Raw genomic sequence first — 22,435 nt, forward strand, 5'->3', positions numbered from 1 at the left:
AACATTTTTGCATATACAATTTATATTTTCTGAGACATTTATTAGACACAAATAGAATGTAGTTATAGTAGGTAATAATGTACTCTATTTACTCGTATGCTATATAAGCGATATAATTGTAATAACTAAAATGTACATACTAAACGACTAAGACAATGCATTGCCAGAGGCTGTACGAGTGGTGGAGGAATAGAGGGGAGGAGGGGAAGAGATAATTCACTCTCTCCCTCTCCTTCTGTCTCTATCTTCGACTTGCTCTGTGTCAGCTTAGCTCTGAGCAACTAAAGACTAATCAGAGTATAGTTAATTGTAATTGTAATTAAATTGCATAATTCGAAACAATTGCGAATACAATTACGAATACATTCACAACATTCACAACGAACAACATTTAAATTATGAGGAGAAATTAATAAATTCATTTCAACTATTTGATTATAACATTAAATATGCTTGTTGTTGTTGCTGCTGCATAACATCGTCTAAGTAAATAATGTTCGATATTTTTGTAATATTGCTTACCTATGTTATATAGTATATATATACCTATATACACGCATACATATATATGGTATATTTTGCATGTATATGTATTTGTATATATGTATATATTTATTTAATGTGTGTGTGTTTTTTATTTTATTTTATTTTATTTTTTTTTGATATTGCTGAGGGCGCATTTCGCCTTCGCTCGCAGCTTTTGCAATTCGAGCTTTAAGCTTTGATTTTAGTTGTTTTTTTTTTTGGTGTTTTTGTGTCCAAGCTTAATACACCGTTTCGTTAATTTGCCGTTATTTAATTTGAAATGTGACTGAAAACTGATAGCGACAGCAAAATGAAAAATGGCTTTTTATTTATTAAGATATTTTTTATGATTTTGTTTTTGCTTTGCTTTATCGCCTCATCGTATTAAATATTAACTAAAAGTGTCGCATTATTAAATTAAATTAAAACATAAAATTAAAATCACAATTTTATAGACTTGATGTGTGTGTGTGTGTGTGTATGTATGTGTTTGTTCAGGTTGTGGTTTGTGTTTGTGTGTGTGTTTGATTTCTGTGTGTGTTATCAGCGCTTCATGTGATTAGTTTTGTTTGGTTCTTCTGCTTTCGTCGTCTCTCTCTCTTTTCTTCTCTGTCTTGCATCCTTGTCCATCCAGGCAAAATATTCTTTAAAAATATTTCATTGGAATTTTAAAGCATAGTTCTAGGCGCAGGGGAAGGCACAATTCAATGTTAATTAAAATTGCTGCTGCAAGCTAAAATAGTGAAAGCTGCAAGGGGGAGAGAAAGAGAGAGAGAGAGAGAGAGAGAGAGGAAGACAGAAAGAGAGACAGAGGAAATTATTTAGTTTTAGTTGCACGAATTTAATAAGCAAAACAATCACAAGTCAGCACGATTTGCATTGCCACACCTCCCCTCCCAATCCCTCTCGATTCCCCCCCAATCCCTCCCAGAACTCTTCCTCCTCTGCTCACCTGCAGGAACACACACAGCGTTAAATGTTGGTGTTGCTTGTTATTGTTGTCTGTTGTCTGTTGTTGTTGTTGTTGTTGTTGCTTAGGTTGTTGTGGTTGTTGTCTGTGGGGTTTTTGTCGTTGATGGCAGCAAAACGATTTGGCAACGAATCTACACGGAACCCGAACATCTTCTACAGATACAGCGTCGCCTGCTGACGCTGATCGAAATGGTGTATATAGAGTTTCTTCTTGGACTTCTCCTTGGATGGCCGCAGATCCCACACCAGATTGGAGAGGCTCCGTGGCCGCGACAGGCGACGCGTCTTCTTCTCCGGCAGCTTTTGTGAATCCCCCGATGTGCGTCCCCCGCTGCGCGACGAGTCCAGTGTGCCCTCTCGCGGATTGTGATGATTGTTGCTGCTCGAGCTGCGGCTGTGACTGTGCGCCAGATATCCATGGGAATTGAGTATACTGCCGCACTTGAGCACCACATCGGGCGGTGACTGCGAGCCAGCGGATGACGCTGCTGCTGTTGCTGCTGATTGTGCCGCTGCCTTGGCATGCGCTGAGATCGTCGGCGGCGTCATTGCTCCTGGGTTGTTGCTGTCCGGTGTCAGCTGCAGGCTGCTGAGACTCTTGTATCTGTGAACGATATTTTGTATTAGTTTCCCGCCTCCTCTCTTCCTTCTCCCTGTCCCCCTGTTGGCCATTGCTACTCACCTGATATGAAAGAGCGGCGATTGCGGCTCAAGAGATTCCTTCACGGGCAAATGGTTGTTGGGCGTCAGCACCTTGCCATGGTGTGCATGTGCGTGTGTGTGTGCGTGTGCGTGTGCATGGGCATGCTGGTGTTGATGGGCATGGGCGTGCGAGTGGGCGTGGTGAGCGGATGTTGCTGCTGCTGCAGCGCTGGCAACAATTGCTGCCGTGCTGCAGCTGTTGTTGTTGCTGTTGTTGTTATTGCTACCTGGCGTTGGCGGCAGCTGTTGTTGCTGCTGCGAATGGCTGTGACTGTGACTGTGACTGTGACTATGGCTGTGACTGTGACTGTGACTGGTGCCGCCGGTGGAGTTGCCATTGCTGCTGCTGCCGGCGCTGTGCGCATTGGCGTTTTTGATGTAAAGCTTTGGTAGAGTTGGACGCTGTCGCTTCTCGGCCGGCTTCTTGCCCGGAATTGTCTCAATGGGCGGCGGCACGGGCTTAATGTCCTCCTGTATATGGCTGTGATGATAATGATTGATCAGCAGCGCCGACGAATGATGATGATGATGTTGTTGCTGCTGTTGCTGCTGCTGTTGCTGCTGATGATGTTGCTGTTGCGTCTGGTATTGATGATGATGATGGCCACCGTTGCTGCTGCTGTGCTTGTTCGATTCCAAGCTGCTGTAGTTGTTGTTGTTGTTGTTCGGCTGCTGTGTTGCCGTCGTTGTCGGGCCACGAATCAAGCTGCAATAGTTGCCATTGCCGCTGCTGTCCGTGTGATGCGACTTGAGTGTCGGCGACTCACAGATGGGCTCAAAGCGGGCCAATCCCTTGGAGAGAGGCGTCAGACCACGCACATAATCATAGATGTGATCGATCTCCTTGTACTCCTCGGCAATCTCGCTGCTGCTCAATGCCTGCTGCTGTTGCTTTGACCAGGAATCGCAGCTGGCGCTCTTGCGCAGCACATAGCCGCTCTCGGCCAGTCCGCTTGCCACGCCAGCCGCCGATGGCAGCATGACCACGGGCAACTTGTTGCCGCTGTTGCGGCTGCTGAACTTCGAGTCCTTCTTCTCCTTCTCGCTCAGCTTGAGATCGACAATCTGCAGGCGATCGCGTGCATCCGCCAGCAATCGTTGCGCCTTGTCCAGAAAGCGCGTGTACTCAATGAAATGCTCCAGCTGCTCCATATTCTTGGCCCGCTGCAGCTTAATTTTCACATTCAATGGCACCGGCACCAGATCCGTGTCCTTCTGCAGCGGCAGCGCAAAGATCCGATCGATTTCCACGCATCCCAGCAGTCTCAGCTCCGGCACAAATGGCTGCTTCAGTCCCTTCGGCCCGCTGCCATGGACGAGTCTGGGAAGGAGCAAGAAAATATAGAGAAATCTATGCACTTGTAGTTCGACAAAGCGGAGAAGACTTGGGCATAAAAGAGTATAAGATAATGGATGAGGAATGGGCAAATAATGAAAGTTATAGAATAGAATATCAGGAGTTTAGATAGGGAAATAAATAAGGTATTGGCATATGAGAAGACTTAGTCATAAAAGAGAATAAGGACATGGATGAGGAATGGGCAATTAATAAAAGTTATAGAATAGAATAGCAGGAGTTTAGATAGGGAAATAAATAAGGTATTGGCATATGAGAAGACTTAGGCATAAAAGAGTATAAGATAATGGATGAGGAATAGGCAATTCATGAAAGTTATCAGGGACCGTAACAATAAAGTAAGGATAGAATATCAGGAGTTTAGATAGGGAAATAAATAAGGTATTGGCATACGAGAAAATTGGAAAATATTAAAAAATATTAAAAAATAAAATAAAATAAAATAAATGAGAAATAGGCATTCGAGACCATAAAGAATTGGGATGGATTCAATAAATAAGGAACAGAATAGACTAAATATTGCATTGGGAAATGAGGAAATGCAGTTTGAGTACAGTAAAAAAAACTATACATTAAAATCAAGGCTGCAAACCTCCAAAATTTTGTTAAAGGTTCGGTTCGCGAATTGGTTAATATACCACTTAAGCCCAACGTCTGGGTTCGAACCTTGGTTAAATTTCATACAACCAAATATTTTTATTGTTATGTATTTTTCTCGACATTTTGAACTTATTAAATTATTTTTTGTAAAAGGAACTCAAATTTTAATGATAATTTAAATTGATTTGAAAATTTAAATATGACTTATTTTAATGCAAAGTCTCAAATAATTGCGTAATATTAGAAAACCATAAAATTTATGTAATTATTTTTTTTTTCGAACCGAGCATTTTATTTTAGAAAGCGGTTCGGTTAAGGTTCGGGTTGGCAAAGTAAATAATTTCAAGGGTTCGGTTCATGGTTGAATTTGTTTTTAAAGAAATCAAGTTTTAATGATATTTTAAATTTATTTGAAATTTTAAATACGACTTATTTTAATGCAAAGTCTCAAATAATTGCGTAATATTAGAAAACCATAAAATTTATGCAATTATTTCTTTTTTCGAACCGAACATTTTATTTTAGAAAGCGGTTCGGTTTAGCTTCGGGTTGGCAAAGTAAATAATTTCAAGGGTTCGGTTCATGATCCGGTACAGGCTGCTTTATAGCCCGAACCCGGTTCAGAGCCGGTTTGCAGCCCTGCTTAAAATAGATAGGACTTAGCTCAGTCTCCGATTACTCCACTTACCTCACAATGACAGGCATCCGCTTGAGCAGCAGATTCTTGACGGTGTGCACTCCGCTGATGCTGTCCTCGCGTGCAATGGGCGAGAACTTGGCTTTGGTATCGAGTGGCAGATTGATGATCTCATCCTTGATGTTGCGACACTGCAGGTACTTGCCATTGTCGTTCATTGTGGTCAGCAGCTCGCCGGCATGGATGGTGCGATTGAGCTGCTGGCAGCGGAACGTCTCCCGCACCAGGACGCGGGCATTGCGACGCCGTGCCAGCTCCAGAACGGAGTCAATGCAGCGCGTGGAGCGGCCATCCTCGCTGAGCAGCTCAAAGTAGCCGCCATAGGTCTCCGGTATGAGCACCTTGGCGCCCACATTTGTGGGCTTGCGTCCCTCCTTGATCTTGATGGGCTGCGCCAGTATCTGATACTTCTTGCCGGCGCTCAGAAATAGCGCCGTGCTTTGCAGCGATGGCGCCGATAGCGTTGGCACGCCCAGGGCCTGATGTTGGCCCTTGAGGATCTTGGCCACCGCCGGCAGCGGCTGCTTGGAGAAGTCGCGCAAATAGACGGGCGTCGAGTCGCCAAAACGGGATGCGGCCAATATGATTTGGCCATCGGTGGCGGCCATGTCGCGGTTGAAAAACGATAACAGTTTGCTTCGCGCCAGTTGCACATTAAATGAGAGTAAATTTCATTGGACTGGCTGCGGTGTCGACTCGCTGGCTTTGTGTCCAGCAACGTGCAACGCCTCCAGATGTCCACCGACAGCGCCCTCCTCCCGCTCCGGCTCCGGCTCCGGCTCACTGGATGCCTCGCTATAGACGTCCTCGTCCTGATCCTGGCCAAATCTGATGGCAATGGCGTTTGCGTTCAGTTGATCCTCTAGCTCAAGGGCACGTCGCTTGGCCAGCTCCTGTTGGCGCAATCTGAGCAATTGGGCGCCTCGACTGCAACAGGCGTGTGCTATTTGTTCCTCCGCCTGTGCTTCCGCTTCCGCCGCTGCCTCCTGGGCTGCCGTCTGTGTCTGTGTCTGTGTGTGTGACTGTGTGTGTGACTGACTCTGACTGTGACTGTGGTTATTGCTCTGGCTGGTCAGCAGTCGCGTGGATGTCTGCAGTGCGTAGTTGAGATACTGCATTCGGTTTGCTGCTCGTCTCCCGCTGGCCACAGTGTGCGAATTGTGTCGTCTCTTTGCTCCTCGTTTTGCAACTTGCAAGTGCTTCGATTCCTGCAACAATGTTGTGCATAATTAGCCAAAAGGTTCTCGTATTTTTATGATATTTCTTAGCCTATCAATGGAGGCAATCAAGCAAGGGATACGCGAACTTAAATCCATACCTAACATGTAGTTAATACTTATTATCAAGCGACCCACGCAGGCAAACACACACACACACACACACACACATACTGCTGTTGTTGTCGTTATTTATGAGCCCATAAAGTTGAAATGAAATTGCAAAAAGGCAGCAAACGAATAAATGCGTGTAAATATGGCCAAGATGATGGCGACAATGGCAAACAGGCTATTAAGACCATTAGGGGGAGGTGCAGGAAATGCAACTGCAACAACAACAGCAACAGCAACTGCGAATTTTCCATTGGCAATAAGCCAGGCCAACAAATGGCAAGACATTAAAAGTACTTAAAGGATATTTGCATATTTATGAGCCCACATAAATGTGGCTGATTACCACTGAGAGAAGCGAGCAGCGAAGCAGAGACAGGGACAGGGACAGAGAAAGAGACAGAGAAAGAGAAAGAGACAGAGACAGTGGAAGTCCCAGAGGATAGTGGCCAAGACCCTCCAGTAGGATCCAGTTAGATCTGTCTGCCCGTTTGACTAAATTAGTTGACAATTAGAATAAGTGAGAGAAGGTGAGCAGTGCTCCCCTTTGGGGTCGGGGAGGGGGGCGTGGCCAGGTAGTTTTATAGTCAAACAAGAGAGCATGGCGTATGCATTTCGAAAATGACTTTTCCGACCATTTCAATTGGAGTGCTCAGCGAGAAAAGCTGCTCATAAACAATTTACGAGCAGTTGAAGATGAAAAGTGCAGTTGGAAAAGTTATAAACATTTCGTGCAGCGCATTAAACAATTAATTGAAATTTTAATGTGCTGCCAGTGTTGGAAAAGCAATTGCAGTTTCAAATTCGAGCTACAGCTCAATTGCTGAACTATTTTCTTACGTTTCATTTCATTTCATTTCGTTTTATTTGTTTTTATTTTTATTTGTATTTTTTGTGCTTTCCAATTAATTGTTAGACTGTGTTGGAGACGCAGATAACACGGCCTGCAATTAATTTTCACCATGGAAAGTACCTTTTCCTGCGACGCGACGTGTAGCGAAACCAAAGCGAACAATTCTCACGCTTTGTAACTTATGTGGAAACGTGACATTTTCTCGGCTACTGGACAAAAATTGATGCCACTAACTGGAGGATTGGCTAAGCCAAGACTGCGACTGGAACGAGTCTGAGTCTCAGTCTGAGTCTCTTGTTGTGGCTTCCTGGCGCGTACGTGTCTGGAGTTAAAGCTGCTGTTTTTATTATGCTCGGTGCATGGCCTGACACAGTTTCATTATTTGCCTTGCATTTAACTTGATTTCATTGAAAATGTCTTAATTAATTAGTGGCGCCCCTGGACTGGCCTGCCTGGAAAGTGGCACAGCTTTTGTCAGGCTCGCTCAGGGCTGACACTCGAGAGAGTGTCCCCCCTGCCTACCTCTTTCGCTCCCCCAGGCGCTACAACGCTTAACAACTTCCTGTGCAGCTACCATAACAAAAAACAAAAAAAACAAGAGGGATAAAAAACTGAAGAAACTCATTTAACTTGTAGCTGACACGTTGCAGCATCGAAAGAAGCCACACAAAAAAGTTTTTCGCTTTTTCTTGTCTCATTTTTTAATAAGCAAAAAAAAAATATACTGGCAATAAACATGAAATCCTTTTCAAGCTCCTGCCACAGTCAATGGTTGCCAATGACGATGACGATGGCGATGGCGATGACGTTGGCATATGTCGAGCTCTACCCCTTGTGGCCAGTTGCTGTTGCTGTTGCTGTTCTTGCTTCCTGCCTCGAAGGGTTGCGGGGACAAACAAAAGCCACAGGCAAAACACTTGAACAAACGAGGTATCAACCGAGTCGAGTCCCAATACGAGTTGACTGCGAGCCACAGGAAAAGTGACAACGTTTTCTGTTTTCTGCTATGACTACAAAATATGAAATATGTAACCCAAGACGTAGACAGCAACAACTACAACAAGTACAAGAAAATAAAGAACAAGAAGAAGCCTGACGCATATAATGAGATACACAAAAACAACAACTTACAAAAAAAAAACGAAGAAACGAAACGGAAAGCAACAATATTCAAGAAAAAAAAAACACACACAAGTAACAATCTAAAAAGCAAAAGTTCATAATGATGCAACGAAGCTGAAATACTCTTGCTAATGATATTATTATTGTATGAACAAACCTCGATGCAATAAATTAACCTAATATGATTCCTAATTTATTAAAAATAATACTCCACTTAAATTGAATTTATTTTTGATTAACTTGAAAAATGTAGTGCGCGTCGCAAATTTAAATTTTTCAACTGAGTTTTAATTTATCTCTATTTTTCGCACATAAAAAATATGTAACAAACTTATTTCTAACTTTAAAAAATATTAAAACTTGTTAAAATGAGTTTAAATAATTATAATTTCTCAATTGATTTTTAATTTATGTCTATTTTTCGCACATAAAAAATATGTAACAAATTTATTACTAACTTTAAAAAATAATAAAACTTGTTAAAATGAGTTTAAAGAATTATAATTTCTCAATTGATTTTTAATTTGTGTTTATTTTTCGCCCATAACAAAATTTATTTATTTATTTATTTCTAACTTTAAAAAATATTAAAACTTGTTAAAATGAGTTTAAATAATTATAATTTCTCAATTGATTTTTAATTTATGTCTATTTTTCGCACATAAAAAATATGTAACAAATTTATTACTAACTTTAAGAAATAATAAAACTAGTTTAAATGAGTTTAAATAAATATATTTTCTGAACAAGTTAAAAGAATCTTACTTAGGATAAAGAGTGTATTATCACGCAAAATTTACATAGTAGAATATATATAGTCAATTGTGTGATAATTAAATTTTAGTATTACAGCAGGTGTACCAAGTTAGTGAACCGGTTTGCAGGCATTTCGGCATTTCATAAAGATTAAAGCAAATACTCTTAGATAGATAGAAATCCACTTGTTCATCTATGTCATCGAAATGAAGTTGCCTAGGCTTCATGCATAACATATATGCATAAGTATATGCCCCAGATTTGTTGGGTCGGTAAGTACAGTGGTAAATGTGGGGTGTCTGCTTAATGACCAAGTTATTACAACCCAACGTAAGTGTATAAGTAGAAGTAAGTGCGATAAAAGCAGCGTTCAAAAGGATTAGGGCAGCTATAGCACTACGTGCCTCTGCATGTGTGAGAGTGTGTGTGTGTGTGTGTGTGTGTGTAGGTAAACAGAATCTCTGTAGAGGTGGGTGGCTTTTGTTGTGCTAACAAAAGCAACAGACGCGCAAAGCGAGCAAAAGGGAGCAAAAGCAAAAAGGAAAAAGGAAAAGTGTAAGGAGCACGTACCGGTCGCAGGTCATAAAAGGAAGCAAACACACACACACACATGCACATATGTTTGCATAGTTTATAGTGTGTGTGTGTGTGTGTGTGTGTGGTGTGTATGTCTGGGCACATTAATCACTCTAAAGAGTTTTACAAAATGCAACTCAACTTGCTGGCAACGCTAAGGCGCGAACCAAAGTCGCAGTCATAGTTCTTGTTGTTGCTGCCGCAGTTGTAGTTGTAATTGTAATTGTTGTTGTTGTTGTTGTAGTTGTTGTTGTCACCACTTTAAGCTGCGGCTTAAAAATTGCGGCCCCGTCTTTGCGGCAAGCAGCTTACTCGACTAAGAATTTCGCCCCAACGCCAACGCAGCAGCACTTGACGCTGACGCTGACGCAGACGCTGACGTCAACGTCGTCGTCGTATAATGCAATATAATACAAGACTAAAACTCCTTCATGCTTTGCTTTATTTAATTTCATTTCCGTTTTGTCAAGCTGCTGGAAGCACCTTCAACTTGAGCTGCAACTACAGCTTCAGTCTCAGTCTCTATCTCATTCTCATTCTCATTCTCATGCTCATCCTTCAGCTACAGCTTCAAATTCAGCCTCATCCTTCTCATTCTCAGCTTCAGCTAGCACCTCATCTTCGACTTCAGCTAGAGCTTCAGCTAGTCCTGTGCTCAGTTGCCTTATTATGTCGTTCTTAGCGCTTTTGATTACTTTTTATCCGCTTTGCACGCGGATCTGACTGGCAAACAGCTTATTGTTGTTGTTGTTGTTGCTGTTGCTGCTGCTATTGTTGTTGTCATTCATATCTAGCCCTTGGTGTGACTAATGACATGCCGGCCAAACGGACAACGCTCGCCACTTGCCACTTGCCTCCTGCCTCTTGCACATCGTTTGTTTAGTCTCTGCCTCTGATGTAAATAATGAAATAATATGGTTTTTCTCTTGTCTACCATGAAAAATTAACGCTCTGCCCATTCTTGACTTCTTTTTTCATGATTTTTATTTGGTGGACAGTTGGTTTTTGCTTTCATTTGTCAAGTTGCGTTGAGTTTTTTGCGACTTTTCGTTTTGTTTCTGGTGTGAGAAAGACATAGGAGCTTGTTGGGTTCCGTTTTGGCCTTTGGGGTGGAACCACAAGGTTATGTACCTCAGGTTATTGCACCGAAACCAAAAGTGTTATGAATTCTCTCACTCCCTCTCTTCGCTCTGCTTCTCTCACTCATTATCTCTTGGGATAGCACCTCTTGCTTTTGAGTAATGAGACAGTAGCAGCATTTGATGGGCTGAGTCTCAGAGGGATCTAGCGATAGAACCCTTTGGGTTTTGTTTATTTTTCAAATATATTTATGACCTAAAGATACCTGTGCGCATTAGGGCTTAAACTGTTGTCATATTGTTAACTAACTGAACTTTATTTAAGCCAGAAAAACATTCAGTTAAAGCTGACAAAAGCCACGTGACAGTTGGTAGAACCTTGACGCTGTCAATGCCATTAAATTAACCCATACATCTGGTATGTAAATATAGATATGATGGCTCATCATGCTCTATATGTATAGTCAGACAGAATGTAACGTATTTTTCTCTGTATCGCATTCGTATTCGTATTCATATGCTAAATTTAACAGTCGGAACGCGCCCAATTCCAATTCCAATTCCAATTCCGATTCCAATTCATAAATGGCGGGGGCAGCAAATCAAAAGCAATTAAAATGCAAAGCCACAGAACGGCAAAGGGTAACATTATTGTTGTTCTTGTTGTTGTGACGTTGATGAGGTTGCCTGCGCCAATGATTTTTGTATTTTTATTTTTTTATTATTTTTTATTTTTTATTGAAATGTTGACGTGCTTACTAATCAACGAAGCGGTCAGAGTGGGAAACACATTGCTGGCATTTTATTAATCATGCGCTGCATGCACAAATAACCCAAGAACCAGAATAGTTAAAGGGAGAAGAGTTTTTGGTAGGGGTTTCACCAGAACCTAAAGAGCCACAGGAAATCGAAACCGAATTGCAATGACATTTGCTGTATCATATTTGGAACTGTTCCCGCTTCGCTGGCATACAGAACACAAAGAAAGAACCGTTGGCTGCCTTTTGAAGTTCAATTCAATGGGTCTTGGGTCTTGAGTCTCAGTCTGAGTCTGAGGCTTATTCTGGGGCTGCAGTTCATTGAGCATTCCATGCCCATGACTTTAATATATGCTCGACGAGTGCTTGATTGTTGTAGGGTTCTTTCTACCTTGGACTGGCACTTTATAACCGTAAGTTCTGTTTACCTTAAGCAGACCAAACGAAAGTATCTTTTTCTTCACATTGATTGAACTGAGTGCAACTGAGTGTGTGTGTGTGTGTGTAAAAGGGAAATCCCTTTTTGGGGCTGCCTCATTGCCATTTATAAGCAAATGCTGCAACTTAGAGACAAATAGACAAGGGGCTGGGCACATAACACTGGGGACTGGGACTGGGACTGTTACTGGGACTGTTACTGGAACTGTGACTATGACTGGGGCTGGGCCCAAGCCTGGGTCTGGGTCTGGGCTTGGCAATGCCGAGGATGGGCTTTTGTTGCTTTGCTTTTGACCCAGAAAATGAAAATACAATAAGAAAATGTTGCGCCCGTCTTTTGTAAGTGAAATTTTCAGCTATCTGCTGCATGTCTTTGTTATTCTCCAAAAACGAAATGAAAAAAAAAATAAATAAACACAACCAAAATCCAATACAAATGGTAATGGAGAGTGTTGAGCATTGGCAGATGCCTTTGAGAGCTAGGTGAGAAGTGCGTTGGTGTCAACTCAGAGAGACAGTCCATTAACTTGTCAGCCCCATCCGAGCTGAGTGGGCAGCAATGGGTATATAATCGAGCTGATAATGAATAGCAAAACAAATTTCGTTAATTTCTTACCCATTTTATTTCTATTCATTTGCAAGTAGTGAAAGGCAGATGAAAAACAACTTTCAATCAAAATCTTCAACTACTCGTATTCTATATCTTTTTATTCTCAAGTCAGATTAAAAAGAAAATGATCATTTCAGGGAAAAACTAAGATTCTCATCATTTATACTGTCATTATAAATATTATTATTCAACTCAATTTCAAAATACATTTAAGCAAACGTGGGTTTTAATTTAAATGACTAATATTTAATACCAATTTAATTATTTATTTACTCAACGAACATGGCAAATTTAACCTTGTCATCTCATAATTATTATTAATTTATTTTATTTAAGATCTTTATTATTTAATTGATTTTATTTAATTGATTAGTTCCCAAAAAAGTTACCATATTTTTTTTTCTTTCATAACGTGCATATTTAAGGTAATTATAATTTGTTTTCAATTAAATTTATTAGTTTTGCGTACAGCTTTAATGAATTTCATTTCACAGAAAATTATAAAAATATATAATTTTTGTTAACCCATTTATTTATAAAAAATCAATAATTATTTTTGAATTTGATTTTTTTAATAGATCAAACTGTGCCTTCAATATAATTCCTCAAGCTCCCTTCACACTTCATGCTGAGAATTTAACATAATTAATTTCGGAAGTCTAGCACATAAATTCATAAACCAATTTTGACACTTAATATGGCTGGCTATTAAATGTCTAAAATTTCACAGAGGAAACACAATAATGTCCACACTTAACACAATTTATAGAGCATGACGCTAATTACCCTTTAAATGATATATGCATAAATATAATATTATTGTGTATTTATGTTTATTGTGTGAGAACATTTACATAATTTATCAACTGCTCACCTAATGTACAATGCAATAACTGTAGAATATGCTCCAAAAAAGCTGCCGTTATATTTGTATAATAAACATTTACATTTACACCTTTTGGCAATCAATTAACATACACACTAATCCATAGATAGAGAGAGAGAGAGAGGCACAGACACTGAATAAACTCTCATTACTCATTTCTTGACTTGAATTTGGTTTTCTATTTGCCTTTGTTGTTGCTGTTGTTGTGTTATTTGTTTGTTTGTTGTTGGTTACGCGAGTTTTATGATCATTTCGTAATATTCGTAATGTTTCACATTCAGTGCGAAATTTCTTTTGTTGTGGATGCTGACACAAAACTAACTGTGAATTTCACAATACCAAATGAGGCACAAAGAATTTTTACTTTCACGCCAGTGACGAAATGTGACTTAAGATTGTTACTTCTTTTTTTTTGCTTTTCTCTTCCTTCGTTTCAGCGATTCACCATTCTAGACGTATTCACTCACATGATTTGCATAAAAAACGAAACGCGCTGAATTGCCGGAATATCCCCAATCGCAGTATCTCTGAATACACTACGAACTATGTACGAATGTTCTCTTCCACTAACTTTGTCGTTTGCGGTGTTTCGCGTGGGTTGCTCTTGTTGTTGTCGCTGTTGTTGTCGTTGTTGTTGTTGTGGCCGCGCACGCGCACAGATCTCGCTGGGAGCGACGACGATTGTGGAATGAACCGGTCGCTGGATGCGAAGCTAATGAAATGCGAGCTACGGTTCTGAGAGCTGTCGAGTTGAGTGCCCAGAACATGCGCAGTCGCAGTCGCAGTCGCAGCTAGCGTCGCCGTCGCCGTCGCAGTCAGCGTCGTTACGTTGCCCTGTTGGCTAACAGCGACTTAGCAGAGCACTGTTAAACCGGTCTAAGGTCTATGGATCTGCTGGCGTTGCGGCAACAAATACTAAAGGGGAGAGAGGCATTTCTTTGCTCAACTTTCGGGCATTTGTTTTGGGCTCTAATTTCTAAGCAAACGTTGTGTGTGAGATAGAGAGAGAGAGAGAGACAGAGATTCTCTGCGATAAGCGACGGACAGTTGTTTAATAGTTTTCTTTCGAATTCTGAGGATCTTTTTTCTACTATTTTTTTTTTTCGTTGATTCTTTCTTTTATGTTTTTTTTCATCTGATTTGTTTGCTGAGAAAAACGCGACTCCCAGCCAGAAAGCAACTGTTGATTTGCTTTGTTAGCATCTCTTTAAGTTTCATTAACATTTCCATTGGCTGTGGAGTCCCTTGTCCCTCTTTGTCAACCATCTGCAGAGTCGTAATATTTCTCTGTGTTGTGCGTGTGAATTTTTATGGTTCATTAAAATTAAAAGCAAGCGCTGCCTTTTTGGCTTTATTTATAGCGACCGATTGGCATTTAGAATGTGAGTTTGTTTGGGAGTTTTAAGTCTAGTTTCGGGTTGATTGAACCAATAGCTTTACCATTCTGCTTAAGATGACAAAAGCTGAAGAGATGACAGAGACTGAGAAATTTAAAACTGTTGTAATTCAGTCAATCCAACAGAGTGTGTGCAACATATGCATATCATCATGCTGCTTTTCGGCTTTGCCAAAATGGGTTAAGGAACAAGAACTGGCAAGCTGTCCGAGCCAATGATTTACGACAAAGTAACTATAGAATATTCAATCAGAAAACCTTTCAAAATGCCGCAAGGCCAAAGTTCTACTCGTAAAAGCTGGACCATAAAACCAAAAAAAAAAAAAAAATAATGAAAATAAAAATAAATAAAAAACGAAGGCAAAGGCCGCATGCATAGCACATGAAATATGAGCGCAAATTATGAACAGACGTCACGTCAAAGGATTAACAAGCAGTACCCCAAACCCAGCCCCAACCACAGCCCCAAAGCCAGTCAAAAAAAAATCAAAATCAAATGAATCAAACGTTGAGCCGAGTCGACTTTGATTTCAAGGAAGTCTTCATCGTCGTCGTCGTCGTCATCGTTGTCGTCATCGTCCGATCCGCTGATTTGATTTTTATGACTGCCAACCTGAACCTTTTCTTTATTTTTATTTTTCAAGCGAAAACGCAGCAAAGCGATTAAAATCTAACAAATTTTTCTCAGCCTCGCAGCGTGACAAGGGCCGCAGTTATTTAGGGGGATAGGGGCGGGGAACAAGGCGCGTTAAGTGGTCAACACCCAACACGACCAATGCCTGAAGCTTTAACTGAAACTCAAACTCAAACTTGAAACTGAAACTCAATTTTAAAATGCAGATTATGTGCGTTGATTAAATATTGTTTTTTAATTTCTTTCTGCGTCTCAATGGGAAATTAAAAATGCAAAGCCAAATGCAGCTAAGGGAAATGCATACAACCATGTTGTAGTTGCTGTTGTTGTTGTTGTTGTTGTTGTATTAATATTGTTTTTGTTTTTGCCTTTTTGTGCATGCCACGCACGTCGCGCTTAATAATAAAAAAACATTTATAAAATTGAAAAAGAACAACGCGGCACTGTGCGGGGTTGTGTTGGGTTAGTGTTGTACTAGTTGTTGTTGTTGTTGCTTTTTGAGTTGTTGCTGTTGCTGTTGTTGGTGGCAGTGTCGGTGTCGGTGTCGGTCAAGGCGTAGCCAAAGCAGCGCCGCCTATCGAAAGGTTTATGGCTCGAGCATTCGCCTTTCGACTTGACCGGCAACAGACAAGAGTACATCAGCAAACGTCAAGTTTATACCCTATGCAACCTCTGGTTCTAAGAGGTAGATTAACCGGACAACATTTGTTTAGAAGTCATATAAGAAGATTAAACTTAATTAAAGTTGAAAGACAATGCTACAGCAAAGAATTGCTTGCATAGAAATTCGTTATATCGAGCTTTGACTGTAGTTGCCACTGCTTACTAAATTTCTTAGGGTATGCTGTTGGTGTGGCAAGCGTAATTGGCAGCATTTTAGCTTGTTCTGCTGCTATCTTATCATACGCAAGTTTGTTGCCTAAGTCTTTTGTTTTCGACTGCATTTGCCGCGTTGCTTTATCAAATTTGTGGAAATCGGACTTATAACGGTTGACTGAGTGGGTATGTGTGTGTGTGTGTGTGTGCATTTATCAGGAAACTGTTTGTCGGCTTAAAGATTTGCATAAGACACACACACACACACACTCTCACAAACACTCAGAGCGTTTGCAGACTTTTTTGTGCGTGTGCCAATTTTAAGCTGCAGCCCACGCCAAAAACTCATCCATAACTCAACGATGTTGTATGCAAATGAGCTGCAATTGGAGCTGGTTGGGCAGCAGGAACAAAAGCTGCAGTTGGTTAAAAAAAAAAATAAATAAATAAAAATAAAATACAAAAAAAATTAGCTGCAACTTTTGTTAGCTTGCACTTTTCGGGGCAGGGCTTTCTTTGGAAAGCGCGCGCGTTGCACGTTGATTGATTGCCTTGGCCATTGTATGGAGGCTGTGTGGCAAGTACCGGTATGTACTCGTAAGTGTACCTACATACATGCGGGCTCTGCTTACCTGGTGCGGGCCTAACCTTTAGCACTGCACTCTCTTGTGTTGTTGCTGTTGCTGTGTGTTGTGTGTTGTGTGTTGTGTCTTGACTTTGACGCTTCGTTTCCTGCACAGCATTTTACGCTTAATTTGGCTTTGATTGATGTTTTAGGCCGGGTTACGACTCGACTCATACTCTCGTACGAAAATTAGTTAATTTTACTGCCTGCTTTGGTTCAGTGAACTCCACACACAGCTGCAATGGCGAGGGTTGCCACAACAGTTTAACATGTGAATGAAATGTAGTTGATTGCGCTCACATTTTGTTGGGTCAACCCTCGCTTAACTGATAATATTCATATTGAGCCTGACATCTTTTGTTGCAAGCTCGCATTCTGATGGCTTGACTCAATAGCTTTGACCCATTTAACTGTGCGGGCTACTGCCGCAGCTGCCTCAGTTGCCACATTGAGGATTTGGACACTTTCCACATAGCTCACAGGTTGGAAAGCAATTAATTACATTGCCAACTTGTACGTGGCCACAATGAAATTGTTAACAGCAAACAGCTCAAAGCGCGCGCGTCAATCAATCAGTCATTCACTCACTCACTCACTCACTCACTCACTCACTCTCTAGCTCGCTCGCTCAGTGAGTCAATTCAACAGTCAATGGCCTCAGTGGTCGCTGGGTAGTTCCCAGCTCAGAGTTCTCAAACGGTTTTCTAGCTGTCATGTTGGCGCTCCAGGTGCCATTATTTATTTGGCCAAATGGCGACAAACGTTGGCCACCACACCAATTAGGACACAGAATCCAAACACAACACACATAACATATTTCATTCGATCGCTGCCAAGCAAAGCGGAAAGTTGCCAATTTGGCTTTCATTTTCATAGATGGGGCCCTTTGGTGGAAAGTTCTCATGTTACGATACAATACTATATACTTATATATACCCTTAATAGGTCTCAGGCCAACTAACAATGTGGAGTTGAACTCGTATAACAAGGACAGCTCCATAGAGCTGCATTCAAATAGGAGCAAAGTCACTGCCACTGGCTGTGGCATTGCCACAGACACACACACACACACACAGACACACACACAGACACTGCCACTGGCTGTGGCATCCGCATCCTAAAACAATAAGCAAGGGCAGGCGAAATCGAGGAGAATTCTGGCAAATAAACAAACATAAAAACGACTTGCAGCATCACGTTTCACGAATTCGCGGCAGAACACGTCCCTGTTCCTGGGCACATTAAATGCAAACAGCCAAACCGACGACAACAACAACAATAACAAAAATACACCCATGCCTTAACCCCAACCGAAACTCAAACCAAAAATTGAAATAAACAACCACGCGGACAATAAGTAAAAGTTGCTACAGTTGCAACGACTCCAGATCCAGCTCCGGCGACTCCTCACTAATCTTAGCAGCGTATGCGCTGAGATGCGGCTTATTCTCATTGTTTGGCTCTGCCCCCAGTTGCTGCCACAGACCTGCAGCTTGCAGCTTGCCGCTTGCAGCACCACCCGCTGCACGCTTTGAGGCGCACGTTCGCATCAGCCAGAAATATGGAGAGAAAATTGCCATGAACTCGCACATTGCACATCGATTTTACTTCTATTGGTCTGAGAGCAGCACTACATGAAGGGTATTATACGTTGAGCTCAGTTGTTTGTCAATTCTAAGCGCATTCAATTTGCTATAAGAGCCCCAAATTCCTCAGTTTACTTGTGGCAAGTTACGCTACTCGACTTATCATTTATTATTTGCTGAAAAACTTATTGAAAAAAGTGCAATTTATTCATGTAGCTGAATTCTTTAAATTACCTTTATTTCTATGTCATTAAAAGTTTATATATACTCTCACATCAAGATAAAAGCATTGGTTTATTTTTCTAAATAAAATAATTATTTTATTTTCACAATTGATTCCCATTTTGTTTAATTTTCATTAAATATTTTTGCAATATTTTAATGAATCTAACATAGGATGGTTAATTTTTTTCAATGATAAAACATGTAGCTGAATGAAAGCCTTGGTTTATTTTACTAAAAAAAATAATTATTTTATTTTCTCACTTGATTCCCATTTTGTTTTATTTTCATTAAATATTTTTTCAATATTTTAATGAATCTAACATAGGATGGTTAATTTTTTTCAATGATAAAACATGTAGCTGAATGAAAGCCTTGGTTTATTTTACTAAAAAAAATTATTATTTTATTTTCTCAATTGATTCCCATTTTGTTTTATTTTCATTTAATATTTTTTCAATATTTTAAAGAATCTTACATGAATCAAAAAGTAACTATCACTTTTTTTTTAAATGATAAAACATGTAGCTGAATGAAAGCCTTGGTTTAATTTAATAAAAAAAAAAATTTATTTTATTTTCTCAATTGATTCCCAATTTGTTTTATTTTTATTAAATATTTTTGCAATATTCGAAAGAATCTAAAATAGAACAGTTACTTTATTTTCAATGATAAAATGAATGAATGAATAAAAAATAATAATGACACTTTTTTCTCCAAAACGTATATATACTTTTACTGAATAGGGTATGTATTGAGCACAGACTCATCCTTTGTCTGGCTTTCTAATCTTGTACTTTTTGTTGACTGCCACATAAAGTGAAAATGTGCGCTGCTTTTCTTCTATTCTGAAATTTACTTTTGGTTTTTCAATCAGTTTTATTTTGCTTGATTTTTGGTAACATTTGGGCATTTTCGCATTGATGTTGGCTTCGTTTTGCTTTGGCGTTAATTTATCACTTGGCCACGTGATGTATGTGGGTTGTATGCTGCTTTTGGGTTTATTGCTACTGTGGCTGCTGTGGCAGTTGCAGTTGCACAGTTGCATTGAACTTATCGAAACCGCACAATCAGCACTGGCAAAAAGGAGCACAAAAGCCCAATCACTGAAAGGCTGAAAGACTGAAAGACTGGCAATGATGATGATGCTGCTCCGGTTGCATCCACTGCGGATGTTGCAGAGTTACAATTTCAAAACAAATAAATTCATGCTGCAGGCTAAAAAGGGCAGCCCAATGGACGAGCCACAGACACTGAGAACTGCAAACTGAGAACTGAGAACTGCAAACTGAGAGCTGAAAACTAAACTAAGCCCAGAGCAAACAAATCAAGGAGCAGCAGCCAAACGATGATGAGGAGACATAGACATGGATCTGAAACTCTGGATATGCCTGCAGCTAAAGTAAAGAAAACATAAAAAACGAGGAAAAAAAAACTAACATTGAGGCTTGACTTCAATTGTTCTCCTTGCTGCTCCTGTTGCCATTTAAAAAAACACAGCAGCAATTATTGCTAGACACACACATACACACACACACACACACACACTTAACACGCTGGCGGTGCTAGTTTTTTTTTTGTGCTCATTTCAGCAAATAATAATCCCCCCCAAACGCCCACGGACCATTTTTTTTCTTATATATTTTTTTTGGCATAGAAGAAGCTTTAAGGGGGGTGTTACGGCTCATTTGCATGCCGCTTGGCCGTGGCAATGTCGTGTTCAATGTGCGGCTTCATTTTGTTGTTGCAGCTGCTGTTGCAAGTCTCTCAGCTCTTGATTTCATTGCACGGCACATGCAATGCTCTGTCTCTGTCTCTCTCTGTCTGTCTCTCTGTCTGTCTCGGTCTAGGGAACTGTTCAATTCAATTCCTGACCCGACATAGGACATCCATATGCATGCTTTGATTTCATTTTCGATTTCAATTTCATTTATAGGACTTGGCATTGTTGTTGTTGTCATTGTTGCTGTTGCGCGGTGTTGTTGTCGTTGTTGTTGTCGTTGTTGTTGTTGCAGTTTACTCTCTGCTGCCGCTTTCATGAAAGTTAAGAGCAGATTTTGCATGTTGCCCTCGAGCTGCTGCTTTTGTAGCTGCTGCTGTTGTTGTTGTCGTTGTTGTTGTCGTTGTTGTTGAGTATCTTTTGTTCTGTTCTGGCATTGCCATTGTCAACATTTTCGGGGCGTTTAGACTCATGACCATGCCCACATTTGCAGCCTTTAGCTGCCAGTTTACCTGCTTTGTTTATCTATGCAAAAACTTTCGTTCTTTCGCATAAGTTTTACTTCTTTGCGTTTTGTTTGCATTTCTCTGTTTGCCTGTCAACTTGTTTAACTTGTCAAAATCTTTGTTTGTTTGTTTGTTATTGTTATTGTTGTTGTTGATATTATTGTAACAGCTGTTACTGCTGGCAATTACAGTTCAAGTGTGTATCAACTTAAGCGCATACCAATAGCAAATTGCAACAAATTTCAATCTCATAAATATCACCTTGAACCTCAGCTACAGACATAGTCAAAGCCAAAGCCAAAGCCACAGCTGGGCAAGGTCATGGCTTAAAGACACACACACAAACACACACAGACACACACTCACATAGACGTAGAGCAAACACAAATAAACAAACGAGCATTTGGCCAACAATGATGCAACAAATTCGATTGAACAAAGCAACGACTAACGTAATTTAATAAAACGTTTAGACGATTAGATACGTTTGTATGCACTAAAATGTAACCATTAGGTACGCTATCTACTCACACACACACACACACACACACAAACACACACACAGACAGTGAAACAAGTGCAGCCAAAGCGACTCCAGCTTCCATTTGGCAGCAGCTGCTGCACTTGCTAAGGCCAAAACGCTAACGAGCCTTTGGCCACGCTCCATAGCTCTCCCTCTCCCCCCCTTCTCTGCTTTCCTCCCCCTGTCTGTGGACTGCGCTGGAGTGTGGACCATGCTTGGACTCCGTGTCGAGACAGCGACGCTCCCTTTTACTAGATGCTGGTTTTACTTTTGCTGCTGCTGCAGGAGACGGACTCTGACTCCCCCTCGACTCCCCCTCGACAGCCCCTCGACTTGCTCCTCGACTTGCCCCTGGACGTCCCTTGGCATGGTAAATCTGCGCTGCCAATCGCTGAAATTATTGCGCTCAATCTTTGTTATTAGATTAACTTCTATTTTGTTTTCCTATTTGACTTGGCCATAAAAAACGAATCGAGCGGAGCCTCCTTAATGCCCTTTCCCATTGGGGTATATATAAAAAGTAAGCTTGTGTGTACAAGACTAACTGGAAATACAATTCTTCAAAAAATTGGAAAAGGTTTAGTTCGATAATTGTTTCAATTAAATAAAAATAAAATAGTTTTTGGTTTTCCTTTGATTTTACTTTACTAAAAAATCTAAGAATAAAATTCTAAGCATCTTTGTTATTAGATTAACTTCTATTTTGTTTTACTATTTGACTTGGCCATAAAAAACGAATCGAGCGGAGCCTCCTTAATGCCCTTTCCCATTGGGATATATCCAAAAAGTAAAATTGTGTGTAGTAGACTAACTAAAATATTGAATTGATTAATACAAAACTACACTTTTTTAATTTGAATAAAATATAAGGAGTATTTTTTTTTCAATTGATTTTACTTTTCTAAAAAATCTAAGAATAAAATTTGAAATCCAATTAGGTGTTTTTTTTTTTAATATCTTCTTTTGTAAAGTATCTGTATTAAATAGATTTAAGTATGATTAATAATTCTACAATTTATGAGTCGATTATTTAAGATAATGACTCATTAAAAAAAACACATTGAATTTGCATAAATTATTGCATCAGTCACTTGATTAGCAACACGAGTTTTATATAAATAGAAATTAATAAAAAAAAGGTTATTCAG

The 22,435-nt window shown here is 40.2% G+C and overlaps 1 protein-coding gene across 2 annotated transcripts in view; it reads right to left on the bottom strand.

Annotated features, from left to right (window-relative positions):
• Positions 1–1,128: 1,128 nt before the first annotated feature.
• The window catches only part of LOC117783636 (probable serine/threonine-protein kinase yakA), a 103,497-nt gene continuing 82,190 nt past the window's right edge, over positions 1,129–22,435 (bottom strand). Inside the window, exons 1-5 of one of the 2 annotated variants that reach the window (XM_034621140.1) lie at positions 13,248–13,415; positions 4,845–6,061; positions 2,180–3,520; positions 1,478–2,101; positions 1,129–1,273 (exon numbers count right to left, since the gene is read on the bottom strand). In XM_034621140.1, coding sequence (XP_034477031.1) covers positions 1,651–2,101; positions 2,180–3,520; positions 4,845–5,461 — 2,409 coding nt within the window. In that variant the 5' untranslated portion in view covers positions 5,462–6,061; positions 13,248–13,415 and the 3' untranslated portion in view covers positions 1,129–1,273; positions 1,478–1,650. Of the gene's footprint in view, positions 1,274–1,477; positions 2,102–2,179; positions 3,521–4,844; positions 6,062–13,247; positions 13,416–22,435 lie in introns of those variants that run through there. The other variant, XM_034621139.1, reaches the window with a different exon arrangement.

Source organism: Drosophila innubila (genome assembly GCF_004354385.1).
Source record: "Drosophila innubila isolate TH190305 chromosome 2R unlocalized genomic scaffold, UK_Dinn_1.0 1_C_2R, whole genome shotgun sequence".
NCBI lineage: Eukaryota > Metazoa > Arthropoda > Insecta > Diptera > Drosophilidae > Drosophila > Drosophila innubila.